The sequence below is a fragment of the Rattus norvegicus genome, chromosome 18 (genome assembly GCF_021556685.1).
Source record: "Rattus norvegicus strain SHRSP/BbbUtx chromosome 18, alternate assembly SHRSP_T2T, whole genome shotgun sequence".
Lineage (NCBI taxonomy): Eukaryota > Metazoa > Chordata > Mammalia > Rodentia > Muridae > Rattus > Rattus norvegicus.
In genome coordinates, this window is record NC_141551.1 from 23356335 (window position 1) to 23377161 (window position 20827).

Below are 20827 nucleotides of genomic sequence, written 5' to 3' on the forward strand. Positions count from 1 at the left end.
GATTATTCCTTATGCTCAAACGATTATTAACTAACCATTAAGATAAGCCATAAGCGTATTAAATTGATATAACATATACAACAAGTCACATTTTAGGTTCTGAGATACCTAAGTAAAGAGTATAGCTGTATATGGAAGGGAGGAAACAACTAAACCGTAAGTGTGACCCAAATCTGCAGCATAAATATTAGACCTGTGCTAGTATGTAATAAATAAGTGTATCTGTGAAATGAACACTTAAAATCAGACATATAGTACACTTAAATATTCTAAAAGTACTCACAAAAAGGTTCCAATAAAGAACAGCTCACCTGTACTGTTTCGATCAGACTTGCTGAATAGAAAGGCATGGCCACCATGTACGTTAGGCTGCAGAAATTAAACCAAACTGTATCAGCGCAACAACGTAAGATCATTACAATAAACTTCCAAGATGTCTTAATGTACTCACCTAAATGCACATTCAAACCTAAAGTGATCTTTTTAAATGTTCAACTATCCTTTGGAACTAGTGATTTTACTCAATACATTGAAAAATGGTACTTTATTGAATAGACGGATATAAAAAAGTAACAATAATACAAAGACGATCTGCCAAAAAAACCCAAAAACAGAAAACCTAGCTGTACCTTTAGCAGAGTGTAGGCCCCTTTGTGGTTAACTGTTCTGACATCGACTTGCATATAACTAGTACTCCCTGAAATGTCTCTGCGCCCTTTGAATGAACAACTGTATCATAGTTAGAGTCTCCTGATGGCCGGAAGGGATGCTTTATGTTATCTACCTGTTATCCTTTTCCACTTCTACATTTCCATCAGCAGAACTAAGCCAGCCTACAGCTATAAGAAAAGTTCCCTTCTACCATGAAAAACTAATGTTGTATGGCTTTCCAAAGCTGGTTCTTTATCAGTGTGATCACATCACAACTTTGCAAGCCTGCAAACTATAGTTACTTAAAATCCTTTCATGGGTGAGACCAACCTAACCAGTACCCTTAGGGGCCAGATCCTAGTAAGTACTCACCTCCAAGGTTAATGGAACATCGGTAAGTAATTATGTGCTGGACTGACCCAGAGGGAGTCAGCAAGGTAGAGAACTTCTAATTCTTCAGATAAACGGGATAACCTTTTAATCCGTAAAGGTAGTTACTGATGTAAAATCACTAGTCCCTTTACGCCACACTGCAATGTGACTGTCATTTTGAGCTCTCTCTTCAACAAATACATACATTCCTATCTCTGATAAGACACAGGTTTTTTTTTTTTTTTTTTTGGTTTTTTTTTTTTTTTTTTTTTTTTTTTCCGGAGCTGGGGACCGAACCCAGGGCCTTGCGCTTCCTAGGTAAGTGCTCTACCACTGAGCTAAATCCCCAGCCCAAGACACAGGTTTAATACCCTAGAAATGCTCAAGACCACGTGTGTTTCAGATTTGGGGATATTTGCATAGAAGTAACGAGATATCTTGGGGACGGGACCTAAGTCTAGATACAAAATTAAATCTATGTGTTATACTTTTTTTTTTTTTCTTTTTTTTTTTTTTTTCAGAGCTGGGGACCGAACCCAGGGCCTTGTGCTCGCTAGGCAACCGCTCTACCACTGAGCTAAATCCCCAACCCCATGTGTTATACTTTTACACACCAAAAGTGACTTGGTGTTTTTGCACAGTATTTTCTGTGTGGCTATTTTCTGATACCTCATCCCTTATTAAATGGGATTGATCCAGTTAAAGAAATTCAAGACACTTGGCATGTCATGTTGGTGTTCAAACTCTTCAGAATTTGATGTATTTTGGATTTCAGATATTTGGCTTCTTCATATTCTTTTTTTTTTTTTTTTTTTTTTTTTTTTTGGTTCTTTTTTTTCGGAGCTGGGGACCGAACCCAGGGCCTTGCGCTTCCTAGGTAAGCGCTCTACCACTGAGCTAAATCCCCAGCCCCGGCTTCTTCATATTCAACCGTAACTTTTTGTTTTAACCTAGGTTAAAGAGCTGGGGAACTCACAGCTGGTGAAGCACTTGCCATGGGAGCGTGAAGACCCGAGAATGCTCCACAGCACGCAGTACAAAGCCAGGCACGGTAGCATGCATTTGTAACATCGGTGCTGGGTACGTAGAGTAGGGTGTGCTGGCTGCTCTGTCTGATAGACAGAGCACTCCAACTGATGGCCTGAAACCATACTCAATTCCCCACATCTTCCCCCAGGATACAGCCCGGTGGGTCATCCTGAACTCTCCATCCACACCTTTCCCTAAACCCAGGTTCTACATCCAGTGCCCCTAGCCCAGTCTAACTATCCTAGTCTGAGCCTCTGTGAATCTGTAGCTTCCACCACAAATGGCCAGATACCAAGTGATCGTCTCTAAAACATATACACATAAGTAACATTATATGGACCGACGAGGTCGTATTTATGTATTCAGAAACACGAACATACACCAACTAACAAGTAAGGAAAAAGGGCGATGGGTTTGAATGAAAGAAAGGTGGGGGATGCATGGGAAGTGTTGGAGAAAAGGGAAGGGGAAATGATGTAATTATATGTAATTATAATCTTAAAAACTGGACCATGAACTGGGCAGTGGAGGTACACGCCTTTAATCCCAGCACTTGGAAGGCAGAGGCAATGGAGTTCAAGGCTAGCCTAGAATACAGATCAAGTTCCAGGACAGCCAGAACTACACAGGAAACACAAAGGGAATGGGGGAGGATCTCCATGAAAGGGAACTGAAGCATTTGGTGGAAATAAATTTTTAAAGAAATTAAAAAAATACTGTTGGTGGCTCCTGAGGACACTCTGGCCTCCGCATGCACACAAGTGGATCCAAACACGCAAACGCACACATACTCACCCCGCCCCTGAAGAAAGAACAAAAGAGAAAGGATCTAAGCTGAGCCAAGACTCTTATCTTTCAAATGCTTAAAAATTATTTTAAGCAGCATGTGTATTTCAGGATTGCTTATTGCTGCTGCTGCTGCTGCTGCTGCTATCACTATTATTATTGTAGTTGTTGTTGTTGTTGTTGTTGTTGTTGTTATTATTATTATTCCATGTGTATTTCAAGACTTACCCCTAAGCCTTTTATTACTTATTCTCCAAAACTCTATCCTAATACTCTAACCTCCTTGACTATATTAGGCATAAGAATTTTTTTTTCAGTTCTAACACTAAAAAGCTAATAAAACTTTCTAGTAACAATGTCATTTTTAAAACTTACCATTTCACTCCCCTTCTCCTCAGAAAGGGAAAAGGCGATGGGACCTTTTAAATAAATAAAAATATTAATTTAAAAAGCTTACCATTTCAGGAGAAGGTGTTCACCTATTTGTTTAGGGTTCCATTTCTGTGAAACCTCCCTAAAATGCAAAAATAAATGTAAATAAAACAAAACTACATTACTTGAAACATTTTGTTTTAGTCTGTAAAATGGGTTTTCCTTCTAGACATACTTCTGATACTGTGGTTCAAAGAGTCAGTGAGTGTGTCTGCTGACAGAGGCTGCAGTGATGGTGACATGATGGCTACTCCTGTGTCAGAGTGACAGGTAAGAAGGCCCAGGAGACAAGCCTCCAGCCCTAACTGTGAGGAGGTTTCAAGACTGGGTGGATTCATGGCTCCTGACTGAATGAAGAAGAGAAAGTTAGCTGTGCAGCAGCACCCTCTGCTTACTAAAACCGTGCAGGGATAGAATTCTTTCATCAGAAATGCTCCGGACAAGATGTGTTTCCCATACATACCCCCTGATCATATGGCTCTGGGACTTTGGAACCGGTCTGTCTACTCCAATCTCCCTTCTTCACCTCTCTCCACATAGCTAACTTTACACTTTCATTGTTGTCGCCTATGGTCCTGAAACTTAATTGTAGCCAGAAGCTGAACCACAAATATTATCACTGCAGTCACTGAACTTTTGCACACTACTAAACTGAATGCCCTGCACTTTGCCAACTTTTTTATAGATCTCTGTGTATGAGGTGGGAAGCCTCAAAAAGAGAAAGAGAGAGAGAGAGAGAGAGAGAGAGAGAGAGAGAGAGGACACACATGTGCACTTTCAAGCACACCCTGTGACATAAAAAGCAGTAACAGATTAAAGTTGGCCAAGCACAGACGTTCAGTTTTTAGAATACGAGTCAAGAGGACTTGGCTGGCTGCTAACCTTTAGGAAAGCTGTAATAAGGGAATGCTGAGACTACACAGTCCTTTGAGGGCAACACATGGGAAAAAGTGTTGCTCTTAGCTCTTGCCTTTGTTTCTTTCCTTACAAAGATTAAATCCCAACACTGAGTACATGTGCAACACCAGTTAGACCTTCAACTTACTCCCTTCTTAGCAATCAGGATAACGTATCCTTTAGATAAATAACCCAGAACTTTCCAAACCTTTAACACTATCCGTGAGTTCATTCAGAAAAATACACTACAGAAAACTGGTCACGCCAAAGAGTAGCCAACAAATTACAATTGCTCACTACCCTATCAGCATCCCTTTCATGTCTGGTCTGAGCGCCTTGCTGCCAACAGCCGTAACTGTAGGACACTCACAGCGCAGTTTTCTTGGGGCTTTCGAGTCCAGTGCTGTCTTTCCTGCAACAAGTAATGGCTGCATCTGACTGCAGAGAAGACACTCAGCTTCCCTACGTTGGTCTGCTCTCTCTCTCCCAGAGATCGACAACTGAGTCTGTCATGAACCTTCCCTCTAGTTGTTAAGGGTATCACTACCTCTACCCTTCACGACTGCTGTCACCGCCCCCACACCTCACATATGGTACACACATGTAGGCACACAAGTTGTCCAGGATTTATCCTTGTTACGTTTCATAACTTGTGATCTACAATTCTCCTAGTTGAATTTCATTGAGTCTCACAGTCTGATACTTTACGCCCCAATACTCAAAGTTATGTGTACATTAAGTAACTTCTGTGGCATCCTGATCTGCAGTTCCAGCCCCCTTCCAGAAATGGTCCCCTGTGGTGGCATGAATGAGAACAGCCCCCACAAGCTGATAGATTTGAGGATTATAGTGTGGCCTTTTTGGAGGTATGTCACTGTCACTGGGTGTGGGTTTTGAGATTTCAAAAGCCCACAGCATTTCCAATGAGCACTCTTGCTCTCCCTAAGCCCACAGCATCTCCAATGAGCACTCTCACTCTCCCTCACTGCCGCATACTTGGGGGTCAGACATAAGTTCTCAGCTACAGGTAAAGCACCATGCCCACCTGACTCTGGCAATGCTGCTGCCGTGATGATCAGTCTCTACTACCCTCTGGAACTGTCAGCCCCAAATTAAATGCTTTCTTTAGTAAGTTACCTTGGTCATGTTGTCTCAGAAAAGTAACAGAAAAGTAACTAAAATATCCCCTACAGGTCTGGCAAAAATCTTAAATCCATTTATTGAAAGTTAAATTCCTTAACTACTTCTCTAACGTATTCTTAATGAATTCTCCACCTTGGTTAGCATTTCTATTTGAAAAAAAAAAATCTCAGCCACTGCTGGCAACTCTCTTCCTGATACTTCCAGTTCCAATCTAACAGCAACTATCATCAATTATACCTAGTATGCCTTCCAACTCTGCACTATCTGTTCTGGTCCATAACTCAGAATTGCCCCAACATGGTTAAGATTAATATATTAGCTCTCTACAAGCCAGTATGAACCAATACTTCTGATACTACCTCTTAGGAACACTGCTGACACTCTGTGAGACCAGGCGCTGCTGCCTTGTCTTGGAAGGAAAGCCCTTTCTGCCCAGACAATTCTTACTCATAATTCTTATCTCGATTTTCAGTTACTTTTGAAACCCTTACCAATAACTCCAGCTACATATGCCTGGGAATCTTAAGTGGGTTAATTGTACACAAATCAGACAATGTTTTATAAGCAAATGAGCTACATAAAGAGGAGGTTAATTCCTCACTCCTGCTTCCCACGGGGCTGGCATCGCTGGTGCACAGCAGCAGGAATGAAAGGCAGGTCAGGGGGGCTGGAGAGATGGCTCAGTGGTTAAGAGCACCGACTGCTCTTCCCGAGGTCCTGAGTTCAAATCCCAGCAACCACATGGTGGCTCACAACCATCTGTAATGAGATCTGATGCCCTTGTCTGGTGTGTCTAAAGGCAGCTACAGTGTACTCATATATAATAAATAAATAAATAAAATATTTAAAAAAAGAAAGGCAGGTCAGCAGACAGTAGCAGGACACAGAGCACCCTACCACACACTTACTCAGCAAGGTATATAAAGAAGCTTGTGGGTGGGTGGGAGGGGGAGCACCTCATAGAAACAGGGGGAGGGGAGGAGAAGGGGCAAAGGGGGTACTGGGAAAGGGGATAACATTTAAAATGTAAATAGATAAAATATTCAATTAAAAAAAGTTTAAAAAAAAAGAAGAAGCTTTACTGTCCTCCCTTCTCTGAGCTTTTTCAGACAAGCTTTCAAATTCAAGATATTAGCTTCCATATTTGACAAAAATTTAATATAAAACTAATATGGAAAAAAAGGGTACACATGTACCTTGGTAAAGGTGTAAACTCACTAATGATGCCTTCTGCTCCAAGTGTGACTCCCTGAACAATAAATGTGCTTCCCATTCCTTTCCACAGGGCTCTTGGTCCCTAAAATCAAAACAAAAACAATAAAAATAATTCTGTTAATGCTTAAATATAAAACACAGAAGTCCTTAATGAAAATACAGGCGATTTGCTGGTATTTCCTAGTAAGGCATTACTCTTACATAAATCTTACAGAACTGTAACTAACTGGGTTTCTACCACTTTGTTCTTGGTCTCCTGAGGCACTCGCACATAACCCAGGATGGCCTATGTAGCTGAGACTCACCCTGAACTCCTTCCTCAACCTCCCAAGTCCCAGACCCCAAGGCTGTACCAGAACAGCGCCCTCGATTGTTAATGTTTTGTGGTAGCCTAGTTTAGACTAAGATGAACTAAGATTCTCCATTTAATTAAGTGCTCTAAAATGACTGGCTAGCTTATTTAAAAACCTCAGATCCCTCTACATCCAACTCCCTACAAGTCCAGCTGTTTGTGACCTACAGATATCCCAAATTTCCTATTTCCCCAGCCTCACTCCATCATAGCCATTAGCCCCATTTCTTTTCCTTCTCTGTTGGAGTTCCTATTTTCCTCAACAACTCCTTCCTGTGCCTAAATCATGCATTTCTTATTCTTCCTATGTAATCAACCAAAGTTCTGTAAGTTCTCAGTCTCTCCTAAATCTACTTTTCTGGTCCTTACCTTGTTACTTAATGTAACACTGCAACAGTTCACTGTTTCTGCTATAATAACTCCACAGTGTTGTTACTATCGTTATTATCTATGTTATTAGTGAACCAGAAAATAAAATAGCAACATTGTAAAGTTAAAAGAAGCGATATCTTTTTCATCCCAGTCCCCCAAAAGCTTTTATCTTCCATCCTCCAGAGTCAGTTCCGCACATAACAGAGTATCTGTCTGCACGGAAAGATAGACCATTTTTTCATTTGTTCATTCTTGGCAGATGTGCCTTGAACGATAAAAAAACAAAACAAAACCCAGCAACCATTCCATATTGGTACACACAGAGATAGTCTCTTATTTGTAAAGGCCACCTGGTGTTTTGCCACCTAAATGTTACTGTACTGACACCACTCCTAGACAGGGTAGTTTCTATACTCATTTATTTTTCCAAGTCACCACCACCCACCCACCCACCCCTCTCTCTGTGTGTTGGCTTTTGAGAGATGGGATTTTTCTGTGTAGTTCTAGCTATCCAGGAAATCACTCTATAGACCAGGCTGGGCTTGAACTCAGATATCTACCTGTCTCTGCCTTCCCTCCAGAGTACTGGGATTAAAGGAGAGTGCCACTACTGCCCAGCTATTTGGGCTCGTTATTATATGAAATTCCACAAAATAATATCCTTGCATATACATGTTTACATATGATCACAAATATTTATGTGGAAAAGTTCTTAGAAGTCAAACATACAAAATTTAGATTTTAATTAGGTAGTGTTTATGCCTTTCATCCCAGCACTAGGGAGACGGAGGCAAGTGGATCTCTGAGTTAGGAGACAGCCTGATCTACAGAGCAAGTTCCAAGACTGCCAGGGTACACAAAGAAACCCTCAACAAAAATAAATAAATTCTGATGCACACAATCTGTTTACCATGTACTTATTACTCGAACACAGTGACATACTCTAATACAGTTCCTCATGCTGTGCTGACCCACAACCATAACATTATTTTCACTGCTACTTCTATAATTTTGCCATTTTTTTACATATCTGATATGCAGGATATCTGCTACTTGACCCTTACAAAAGGGCTGCTGGACACCTCCCCGGGCCCGTGACCTACAGGCTAAGAGTCACTGCTGGAGCACATCAGTGGTTCTCTTGTAGTCCTTACAATAAAGTGCAGACCCCAGAGGGCCCTCTGTGATGCTGCTCTTCTCTGGTTCTTTTTCATCCTCCTCTTACCCTCAACCTCTGCTACAAGGTTCTATTATACTGCATATCTAGTCCCCAAATTGTAACCACTCTTTTACTTTTGCCTTTGAATATCAACATATAAAACCATTACCTCAGCATTAAGAAGCAGACTTTCTGACAATTCAGTATAAGTATGGAAGTCAGAATCTCCTTTCAACCACTTTTCCACATCATACCCTGGGTTCAAGCTCAGCTGTGAAGGTGAATCTTCAGTGTAAACAGAAATGCTTAACTGAGGAGGAAGACTCACCCTAAAGATTCGCAGCTCATGTCTTTAGCATCAAGAGCTTCCCAACTACGGACTCAGTGTGATCAGCTACCCTGAGCTCAGGCCCCCATGTCCTCACTGTCACGATGACAGTGTTTCAAATCGAAATAACCCCTTCCTTCCTTAGATGCTGTCAGGTATTTTGGTACAGCAATGAGAAAACTAATAAGCATGTAAGTGTGCTGTGTACCTCCTTCCTACCTGTTAATCAGTACTTTATAGTCTCATACTGGACCACACACTGGACCACAAGCGTCTGCTGACACTCTTGTCTCTAGGACTGAATCAGAAATCTCTTGATTGCATTTACCTTACCTGATGCTAAACTCTTGGAACTTAGCACAGGTCGCTGCAAGTTCATTGAATTAAGTGAAGTTCTGAAAGACTCAAAGGAGAATTCTTACTTTAATTCTTACCACTTTAAATATATAGCATTAATAGAGTCTCACCTGAGTTTTGTTGAAGCTATACATAATGTTGATAACTGAAAATGGAGTGAGATGGTAATGCCGAGCATGGTAATTGACCTGTAAAAATATATAATATTTTTGTTTTCTCAAGAAATACTAAGGCCACAAAAATGTCAAGTTTAGCATAAATAACAGTTAAGTTCTAGAATCAAATAATAACCACTTCAAATAAGTATTAGGTGCTGTGCATACAGCGATATAAATGTAATGTGTAGACTAGAACATCAAATACCCAGTAATGAAAACCACAAAGAGGACTTTGCTGTTTGAGAGGTAAGGCTTTAAGCTCTGGACCTAAATCACATACTCATACTTATTTGGCCAAGCATTTTTTAAACTATAGCTTAGGATCGATGGAGGAATTATAAACCAGCCAAACATGTCGAAACGATGTATACTGGATTACGGTGTAATATCGCCACAATTTAGATACATACAAATGAATTTGACTGTTCTAGGGCGTCTACAACTGCCAAGACTACTTAGGTAGTTATTTTTCTGTGCATTCTCATTTTTCAGTGACAAGTACTAACAGACTAATTTGAACTGATTTAGATTGTCTTATGTGAGAAAATTATTTTACAAAGAATTTAAGTCACACGGTAGCACCTGCTACCAGACAGCCAGTTCCTGCTGAGAGCTCCATTACTTTACCATAGGCCTGGCAGGTTCAACATGGCCTCTCAGTTTTTCTCAGCACCATCTGCCTTTCCCACTGCTGATAACGTGCTATGAGCATAAGAGCAATGGTGAATATCAAGGCAGAAGCATCGGTTGTATGTTTTCTATTATGTTCTGGATTCTCACAGGAAGGACAAGCAATCTTCCTTTAAGAGTACCCTCGGTGGAGAAATACAAAGGGTAACTAAGTAATCCTAGTCTATAGGTACACATCACCTTTCTAGTTAATATTTTGTGTTACATAGGGAAGATGGTTGTCATGAGACAAAATTCTTACATGATGTATTTGCAACCTACTTAGACACTTTTATTTTCATCACAGAACATCATTTTTTTCTTTTTAAAAATACTCTGTCAAAGCATTACTTTCATACAAACTATTAGGTTACACCTGAGATTATACATCTTCCCCTTGTAATACTGATACATAGGGCCTATTACATGCTCAGCCATTCACCTACATACTCAGACCAAATGGGTACTTATAAATTAACAAGGCGAGCTTGTTTTTTTGTTTTGTTGTTTGAAAAGAAAGAAAGAAAGAGAAAGGAAATGGGGGGAGGGGCCCTAGAGAGATGGCTCAGCAGTTATGAGCACTTGCTGCTCTTCTAGGTCCTGAGTTCAATTCCCAGCAACCACATGGTTACAACCATCTGTAATGGGATCTAATGCCCTCTTCTAGTGTGTAAAGCACTCATATACATATAAAAAGAGAGACAGACAGACAGAGAAAGAAAGAGGGAGAGAGGGAGAGAGGGAGGGAGGGAGGGAGGGAGGGAGGGAGGGAGGGAGGGAGGAACAGAACATTCTTAGGGTGTTTGTTATTAATTTTTCTCCAAGTACCAATGAGAAACACCTTAATAAGAGTTAAAACATTGATTCTGGCCAAGGAACACATAGGATACACTTTAAAATCTTGACATAGGTGAGAACTTTCTGAAAAGGCCTTTAATAATGCAGGAATAAAAATACAAATTGACAAATCGGACAGCATAAATTAAAACGCTTCTGATCAGCCAAGTAAACAAAGCTTACACAATGTGAGACGTCTGACAAGAAAACAACTGTCCAGAACACATACAGAACTGAAAAGATTAAACACCAAACACCCAATAATCCAATCAATCAGTAGGCAAAAAAAAAAAAAAAAAAGAAGTTTTCTAGAGAAAAAAATACAAATGGTCAAAAAATTTCAAGAAAAAAGATTCACTATGTACCAAAGAACTATAAATCAAAACTTACTGAGACTCCATCTCACTCCTACTAGAGCTGCTATAACCAAGAAAACAAGCAGAACAAGTACTGGTGACTGTGAGAAAGAACTCATTCAGTGCTGCTGCTGGGGGAGTGCTGGAGGTCCTCATGAACACTTAAACCAGAACTCACGTCTGTACACACACGTCTGTACACACACGTGCTCGTGCTCATGCCCGTGCTCACTCCCTCTCTCTCATTATGCAACCACAAAAAAAAAAAAAAATACACTGGAAGGAACTAAGAGATCTGAGTCAGCAAAATAAGCTAGACTCAGACAAATACTATATATTTTCTCATCTACAGAATATAGGGTTTTTGTTAATTAAAGAAATAATAGAAAAATAAAGGGCAGGATGTGCACTATTTGGAAATAAGAAAGAGACAAGTAGAAGGCAGGCGGAAGGACAAGGGAAGGTAAATGGGACAGGAAAAATCAAAGGACATCATAGACATGTATGAAATGTCATATTTTGTATGTTTTCTATTATTAACACATTTTAATAAAATTTTTATAAAGTTTTTGTGGGAATGTATATCTCATTAAGAATATACAGGGATTACAGACTTCTTGTGAGCTAAGTGGGTCTTTCAATGGAGATGAATTTTGGTATTCAGTGTTTTACAACCTAGGCACGTAAGTCAGTGAATCAACAATTTTCAAATAACCAATACAGGGTGATAGATAATCAGGTGTGAATATAATTATAATGCATTAGATGCATTATAAATTAATGTTGACCCTTTTAATTTAAGAGTTTTTAAAAAATTAGGTTGCTTCAGATTTCACACTACACGCAATCCTTAAGAAACCACCACTTAGTAAGTTTCAGTGTTAACTTCAGAAGGCACAGTATCTGAAAAGAATAAAAAGACTCCTATTTTCAAGGACATCATGTACAGGATATTCTTGTTTCTTTTAAAAACAATATTCTATTATCAGACTGACTGGAAGAACAGACATGAGAAGCTGGTTCCTGTTGCTCCAGACAGTAAAGACATTTTCAAAAACCATACATCTGGTAAAGACTGTTTGGTAATATCTGATGAATGCATTATTATTTTAACAAACTAGATCATTATTAACATCAGTTTTCATTTCTGAAATCATGACTCCTGACAGACATGACCCAGATAAGAAAGCATCTTCACTGTCCTGCTAAAAGATCTTTTAAGATTTTGAAGAGTTTTTAAGACTACAAAGTTTGAAAACTGATATTTTATACCTTGGAGTATTTTACATAGGATAATGGGTATACAATTTCAGGTTATTTTACAAGAATTCTATACTCCTAATTAGAATTCGGCTTGTCTTAGAAATCCAAGAAATTACATTTACCTGGCATTGGCGGCGTAAAACAATACAAGGATGGGCCAGTACATTTTCTGTAAAGAGACTGTACAGAAATAATTTATATGTGTGCGCATATGTATGTGTGTGTATATATATATATATATATGTCATTTACAGATTGTATCTATAACATACATATACCTGAAGTTATTCCCACACTTTCACAATTAAGAGGATTTAATTCCTTTACATCTTCAAATAATACCAACAAATTTAATATAAATTATATCTAGACCCACAAATTCGTAAGTATCTATAGTAAGATGAAAATACTGTCTGTGTTTCTGACATGAGAAATGCTACATCATTTAACTTCCCTTTTTTTTTTTCCCCCTTTTCTTTTTTTCGGAGCTGGGGACCGAACCCAGGGCCTTGCGCTTGCTAGGCAAGCATTCTACCACTGAGCTAAATCCCCAACCCCTTGACTTCCCCTTTTAAAAATGTCCTACGAACAAAATTCTCATATGAAGAGTCATTTGCTTTCCAAGATCCTCATTTTAGAAATTCTTATTTTGATGTACTTGGTACTTAAGACATAGGATTTTTGGGGTTGGGGATTTAGCTTAGTGGTAGAGCGCTTGCCTAGCAAGTGCAAGGCTCTGGGTTCGGTCCCCAGCTCCGAAAAAAAGAAAAAAAAAAATAGGATTTTTAATGACCATGTTAAATACTACTTTATGCATCAAATATTTCTTTTGAATATGTTCCCTGTAAAATAATTACTGCTACAGGTTTAAGCTCTAAAGTGATATATGCATTCGTATATATTAACATTATATAAAATGGTATAAAGCTTTAACTATAAAGAATTAGGCTAAAAAGATTAGCAGAATAGAAAATATATCTTTGTATCCATGCTGACACTAATATCACTCAGGTTTTAATATGTAAATGAGGTCATTTTATTGGTTAAGATATTTAAAATGATGAAGGTCACTCTGGTATGAAGGATAAACAATGCACAAGTCCAAGATTTATGAAATTTTTATTCATAATACCATAAATAAGACTGATGAATGATATTACCTATAATGACCACTATAAACATATCAAAACAGAAGGAGGAGGTTGAACACCAAATGGTGCCTAAAAACGAAACTCCTGCCTCCACACTGCAAAACCTCCTGGGTACCACTGCAATGTTTAGGGAAATGTTCACCGTGTTATCACCTTGAGAAGAAAGATTACATTCTATTCTATTCCGATAGGCTAATGAAAGTTATTATCATATTCACTACAAAATTACTTTGTGTTTATGCAATGGAATGACTGGTTTCCACCGCTATTTAAAACATCAAGTTATGAATTCTAAATAATGAATTCCCACAAGGTAAGTACATAATCTGTTACTAAAACCTAAAGAAATGTTAATCATTTAATATTATAATTAAAGGAAAAACTCAAAATAAATTTAAAAAGTTTAAGATTACCTTGCAAGTCCAATACCAAATCCAGCAAATCTATTCAACTGTTCTAAAATAAAAGGAATAAGATTACTCATAACCAGCATTATATTAACTGTGATAACCAAGATTTTAGAGTAACATGCTGTTCATTTAAAACTCAGATCTTGATACGGAATAGGGAGTCAGTTTAAATAGTGAACAACTCTGGTTGAGCCTATGGCAAATCCCAAGATATGGACCTCTTAAAGGAACAATAGTACTTTCATTCCAATGGACTGTTGTCACAAGGGCTTGCTATCCGGGATGGTTGTAAGTCGTGACTGTTAACCAATAAAAAAAAAATTTTTTTTGAAAGTTTTATTATTGAAGACAACTATCTTAAAAAGTGCTAAAACTGTGTATGGAGCCTATCAAATTAACATTCAGATAAAACCTAAGCATTGCCGATTTTAACTTCTGATTACAATCATTCTAAAATTTCCTGTGGTCATTCTGATTCACTAAGGAATTCACTGCCTATGCTGTACAATTTGCCATCTATTATCACCGAAGGACTACCGTTCCATGTAAAATCTCTCAAAAAACGCTGTGTTATCAATATATATAGGCTGATCTTAAGTTTTAAATAGTTAAGAACAGCTGCTTAACAGACTGTGCTGGGACAGGTATATTACATGCTCCCTTCTACAACATTACTGAAAACTAACAGCTGAAAACTCCTATGTACACGTCAAAATAGAAGTCTTTCTCCGGAATAACGAATCCAAACTCCTAATGGTAATTTAGCCAGTGGAGTAGACACTAAATATCAATATTCTCGAGAAGCCATTCTCTCTCCCGTGTCCTTCCAATGAAGCGATGGTCCATTATGATGTGAATACCCTAAGAATAGGCCATGTAAGCATGCTCTGGGAACAGCTACCTGCCTCACCGTGAAAGACATACAAGCTAGAAAGCTTCATGTTGAAGCGCTTTCTTCTGTGTGTTTACACATACAAATACTAGAGAAATTGTGACCTTTTAGGAAGGCTTAATGCTGTTAATTATGTGAGGCTCTCCTTGTTGGCAAACTTATAGTCACTTGCTTGCTAACAGCTTCCATAAAAACTGAGGAATAAGTACCACGATTATTTATAGAATGCTTAATACTTAATGATACAATCTGTTATTCCCAGAAAAGAGTCAGGTATTTGCATTTTAAGAAAACAGATCTTAAACATACATAGTTTAAACCAAATATGTAGTTGCAACTGAAGCTCTATGACATTCCACAAAGAGTAATTGCTTACAAAGTCAAGTTATATGAGTGTTTCTAACAATTAAGTGGAAGTTTTAGATCAGGAGAAGGAAAAACTTCACAGAGCCGTGGATTTGGAACTAGAATCAGAACTCCCATGGTTAAAAAGGGTACGTGAAGGAGATTAATTATCCTACTGTGCATGTTTACATTATTTCGTTATTCATTTTATTTAGCTCTCATAGAAATAATCAGTCACAAGGCAAGTCTTAAAGAGATGAAAAAAGAGGAACCAGGGTTAAAAATAAATTTATGATTGGCAGAGACAAGCTTCAACCCCTATCTGCCTAGACTAAAAGGCGTCTTTCCAAAACACTGAGTCAATTAACTAAATCAAGAAAATCCACCTGCCAAAGTAATTCTGACGACAGTAAATAATCTTTCTTTGCTGCTTCAGGCCACCAGTGGTAACGTTCCTGGGCTCCTAAACTCTCCTACCCATGCATCCTAGGCTACGGAGAAGTCACCCAGTGCGGTGATTCCCCGAGCACAAATCGCGTGCGGAGGAGGCTCCCTTCAGGGCAGAGGACGAAAGGAGGGCAGAGGGTGTGGTTGCGTGTGCAAGAACCAAGGCGGGCCTTGCGCGCGCTTCCGGACTCCGCCGGCCCACCCGCCCGGCCTGGCCCGGCACCCTCACCGCTGCTCCGTCCCGGCCGCGGGCCGTCGCCGCCGCCGGGAAAGGGCTCCTCCGCGGGGCCCTCGAGCGTCGGGGGCGCGGACGGCACACCGTACGAAGGGCTTTTCTCGCCCCAGTGCAGGTTGCGGCTGCCCGGGATGTCCGGGGGTGTTGTCACCCAGTGGCCCAGTTCCGTCCCTGAACCGAAGGAGCGCGCATGGAAGGGGCCGCCGAAAGCCGGATCGTCCCGCACGCCTCCCCGGTAGCCCAAGCCGTCGAAGCCCTCAGGGCGCCGCGGATGCATCTCGAACGGGCGGACGAGGACGAGAGAGGCCGGCCCACTGAGCCCAGGCCTCCACCGCGTCCCCGCCGCAGCCGCTGCACGTCTGGAGACTGACAACCGGAAGTCACTGCTAGAACCCGGAAGTCCTAGGCACACGTGACTCCACCTATAGGCGCTTCTTCCCAAATTGGTTGCTAGGGAGACGCGGCTTAGGATGGAAGGGGAAGGATGCTTGCTGGGCCTGGTCCCAGGAGATGCAAGGTACGTCCTCTGCTTGCAGGGATGCTCGGAGCGGTGCAGCAGCCAAAATGACCTCGGCCTGTTGCAACACGCTGAGTCCCCTCACCCAGGTGCTCTCCCTTCCCCAGGGAACCCTGTGTGAGGGCGAGTAGCCTTCAGCCTGGCTTTGTCTCCAGCTGTGTGGGCCACCACAGCAGGCATTAGCAAAGTTCAAATCAAAAACACCCTCATGTGGACTACATACTGCCCTCAACCACACAGGAATCAAATGTTTAACTTTTCTAAGGCAACTCAAAACAGTTTTCTTTTTTCTGATGTATCAACTTGGATAACGGAAATCACAGTGTTGTCCTTGAACACTACCGCCCCGTTACAACTTCTGTTGATTCCCCCCACTACCTGTTTTTATTAATTTCTTGAGGTCTTGAGGCTGGGTGGCTCTGGTCAGATCTGTCTGAGTTTTGCATGGCTTCTTCCCGAGCCTTCTCCCCAACTGAATGCTAGAATGTAAGGACGTTCAGAAGAGAACTCTGACGTGTTCCCTTCAAAAGCCATGAACCTTCGTTTAAAGGGATAATCAACATTTCGGGCAACTTGACATTTCTTGAATTCGGTTATGTTGGCAAAATGTGGGGGATCTCTTGATCTAGTATTTCTTGTGTGCTAATATCAAAGCGCTACTAGACATGGCAATAAAAGAATTTCTTTTCCCGAACTTGGCTCTCGAGCCCAGCAGTTTCTGTATGTTTGATGGTATGTTTTAAGGAGTATGAAGAGACGAAGGGAGAAGGAGTTTTAATACAGAAGTGTTGAACTTCTCAACTTCCCTTCCTTGAAAGTGGAGTAAGAGTGAATTATACCTCAGGAGCTAGACAAGGGGAAAACAAAAACAGAAATCATTACTCTCAAAGTATAGTTGTAATGCACTATACTCTTCCTTGTTTAAAAAAATTGGAAGGGAATAGTTGGTTCTTTTTATGCAGTGAATTAGAAGACTTTCTAACCCAAGGGCAAATTTAGAAGCCATTAGGAATTGGAAGAGATATAATTAATTTAACTGTAAATTTTACACTTGAAAAATTAAAAATAATTGTAGCCAACATGAAAAGATAAATGACAAGCTGGAAAATGGTACTTTAGAATAATTTAGACAATGAAGCAATACTCAATAAAGAGATTTGGCCAGTGAATGACACTAAATCACAATAAATATGATCAAAGGATATGAAGAGACAATCTAAAAAGGAAACAGGTGAATAATCACATACAAGATGTCTTCCAGTAATGAAAATATCTTATAAGAACAGTCACCTTTCATTAGTTAAAGTGGCAACCTTGGCCTGGCATGGTGGCTCAGCGCTTAGGAGGCTGGACAGGATGATTGCCAGGAATTCCCAACCACCCCAGATTACAGGGTAAAACCCAGTCTTAGACGGAAACAAAACATTAAATGTCAGTCTTATACAAAATAAAACATGTGTTCCCTATAGACATATAGAGCTTATATACGATTCATGTGCTTAGGACATACTTGCCAACAATGAGAAAAGCTACCTAGCTATTGTTAACAAGTCATTGTTAACTTACCAATCATTAAGCGAATCAATACAGATCATCAATTAAAATAAACATATTGATCACCTGTCTTAGGACAGACACTTAGGACAGATGTATGTGATATGGTGAGCATGTTCTTGTATGTAGACATATTTGCACATGCATATAGAAGTCCAGAGTTGTCATTGGCTGTCTTACTCAGTTGATATCATTTTACTTATTGAAGTGTGGCCTCTTGCTAAAACTGGAGCTTGCCAATTGCAGATAGTCTAGCTAGCCATCTTGCCCGAGGAATACCAAGCCTCTGCCTATGGATTGCAGGCAGCCTCCACATCTACCTGGACTTTATTTGAGCCCTGGCAATCCAAACCCTTGTCCTCCCTCTTGCACAGCAAGTGCTTTTATATCATGAGTCACTTCCATGCCCCCTGCTCCAGATACTGTGTTAAGCCACTAAGATACAATGTAAAATAAGCTAGACAAATGTTTAAAGAGACAAACAGCAGACGTTATACACATGCATACACAAAGTGTCAAATAATGGAGCGAATATAAGGTAATGTCAAATGATACTTTTTTTTAAAAAGAGCAGTAATGTAGCCTTTATAAGTTAGTTGTTCTAGAAAATCATCCTCTCTGAAGAACTGGCCTTTGACCTGGGGGTTGAATGAAGCAAAGGAGTGAACCAAGTTTAATTATCTGGAAGAAAATTTCCAGGCCAAACAAAGAATGTGGCACCAAGCTAGGTAGCAAAATGAGCAAGGTAAAGCGGTTTTTAAAAAAGAGGAGTGACAGTAAAATAATCAGAGGACATGTTATTATGTTGTAGGCTAGCATTTTATTTCCTTATTTCTGGAAAACATTGATGTGTACTGTAAGGATGAAGGATTTGTCGGGAAATGAAAGAAACAGGGGCTGATGGAACTAGAGCCAGGTCTCACAGGAAAGATGGGTAAAATGGATTACACAGAGGTTTTCTTGAGAGTAGAACGATGTGGCCTTAGTGGTATTTTAGAAAGACGAACCTAGTGTTTGGATGGGGTGGGAGTGAATGCTTTCTGTGTTTAGTTGTCTAGCACAAGCTGCTGTGAAAGTGTACCATTAACTTTATCTACTGTGGCGAAGGCAATATTAGAACATAAAAGATCATAATAAAATGAATACTAACTGGTATTAGAATTTTATGTTAAGTATCTACCATACAATCTCACATTTTAATGATATATTACTCAAAATACAATAAAATGGTAGGCACCAAAATGTTATGGTTATATCTGGGTGTGGGTAAGCAAGATTTTTATCTTTTACTTGCATATTCTAGTTGCTTTAAAAAGCTTGGGCATTTTTCCTAAGAAAACAATTATTTTAGGAAAAGTGAAATTAATACAGCAGACCCAATTATAGACAGTCATGGCAATAAAGTCTTTCTGGATAATAATGTTTGCATAAGGGGTTGGAGATTTGGCTCAGTGGTAGAGCACTTGCGTAGCAAGCGCAAGGCCCTGGGTTCGGTCCCCAGCTCCGAAAAAAAAAAAATAATGTTTGCATTATTTAATCAACACACTCTACAGTATTATCAAGGTTATGTTGTCCTATATTTAATCAAAATATTTTAATGATGCTGAGATGACTCATGTTTTATAAATTCAGTACTTTGAGAAGCTCATAACATAGGCCAGAAACATGGATTTTAGAAATTGCCCAATGTACATTATATGAGATTACTAGTAAATTTATTTTTATTAGTTATCCAGTGAAACATGAGAGATCACTCCTATAACTGACCAGCTCAAACAACACTCATTATCACATACTTTCCATAAATAAAGGGTTTTCCAGTGACTCAGATTTCTGATGACCAATGGGGCCATTCCAAACTTGTCTAGGTTTGGCTGGGACTGGAGAATCCATTCTAAGACATTTTCCTCAGATAGCTGGGAAAAGAATCTCCTATTTCTTGATGATCAACTGATCTCAGTTTCTTACCATATGGATCTCTTCATAGACATCCTTAAATGGCCTTCTACTTTCTTCCAGAGTGAAAGATAACAGGAAGAGGGGTGTGTGTGTGTGTGTGTGTGTGTGTGTGTGTGTGTGCACATGCGCACGCGCGCACATGCACACGCAAGAGAGAGAGAGAGAGAGAGAGAGAGAGAGAGAGAGAGAGAGAGAGAACACATGCTATCTATGGCCTAGCTGGTTGTGCTACATCATCATTTCATACATATGAACAACAAAGTAGACATTATCATGTCTCTACCCATTTACTCTGTCTAATTTCCTCCAAATGACCACAATACACACCCTCCCAAACTTCATGTCCTACCTTTTGGTGTATCTTCTTTATAGTCAGTCACCCAGCAATGCAGCCACTTGTGTCTGCATTCGGGTGCTTGGGGCATAACTGAGGCCCTGGCTGGAAGAATCCAGCCCGCTGAAGCTGCACCTGAAACACCGACAGGATGGCTGGCTCCTGCCATGAGCTGTTTGAACAGTCATTAAGCTTCTTGAGTGTGTGCTGCTTGATGAATAAAATGCAGGCTGCAGGAGTGGTGCGTGGGCGCTTGTTAATGCTCACCTTCTGCTGGCACTTGATTGCTTTGTACTGTGGGTGAGGACCCTTTTGGATCTTTAGATGAAACGGAAACTGTTAGTAAACAGTTTGTGGAGAACATGATTTCAGAATAAAGAATTTGTCTTGTGCCCTCTATCCAGGATTTAAAGTGCACCAAGGTGTCAACGTCTGCAATCCGACATTCTGTATCCTTCACTTTATCTTTTATTTATGCAGATGTGAAGCTAAGTAGCTGTCTCTGTAATTCTCTGTAATGGGTTAAGCCGTTGACGGACTGGAGTTGGCTATTAATAAGCACAGTACTGCACAGACTGCCTGGAGGGTCATAGGTCAGACCTAGCTT

The 20827-nt window shown here is 39.9% G+C and overlaps 2 protein-coding genes and 1 long non-coding RNA gene across 9 annotated transcripts in view; 2 read left to right on the forward strand and 1 right to left on the reverse strand.

The window, feature by feature from the left end:
- Slc25a46 (solute carrier family 25, member 46) overlaps positions 1–16224 on the reverse strand; it is a 44089-nt gene extending 27865 nt beyond the window's left edge. The window contains exons 1-7 of one of the 5 annotated variants that reach the window (XR_015642220.1): positions 15851–16224; positions 13941–13983; positions 12499–12556; positions 9204–9281; positions 6179–6607; positions 3296–5977; positions 312–369 (exon numbers count right to left, since the gene is read on the reverse strand). Coding sequence is in view for 2 of the 5 variants with exons in the window: in XM_087592571.1 (XP_087448697.1) it covers positions 312–369; positions 3296–3352; positions 6507–6607; positions 9204–9281; positions 12499–12556; positions 13941–13983; positions 15851–16133 (678 nt within the window). In the remaining 3 variants the exon portion in view is untranslated. 5 annotated transcript variants of the gene reach the window in all.
- Positions 312–7504, forward strand: LOC147999706 (uncharacterized). Its single transcript, XR_015642834.1, has 3 exons — positions 312–1805; positions 1933–5967; positions 6173–7504. It is a non-coding gene; the product is annotated as an uncharacterized LOC147999706 (long non-coding RNA).
- The window catches only part of Sap130 (Sin3A associated protein 130), a 101434-nt gene continuing 96412 nt past the window's right edge, over positions 15806–20827 (forward strand). For all 3 annotated transcript variants that reach the window (XM_087592912.1, XM_087592913.1, XM_087592921.1), the window contains exon 1: positions 15806–16373. In XM_087592912.1, the coding sequence (XP_087449038.1) occupies positions 16341–16373 (33 nt within the window). In that variant the 5' untranslated portion in view covers positions 15806–16340. The remainder of the gene's footprint in view (positions 16374–20827) is intronic.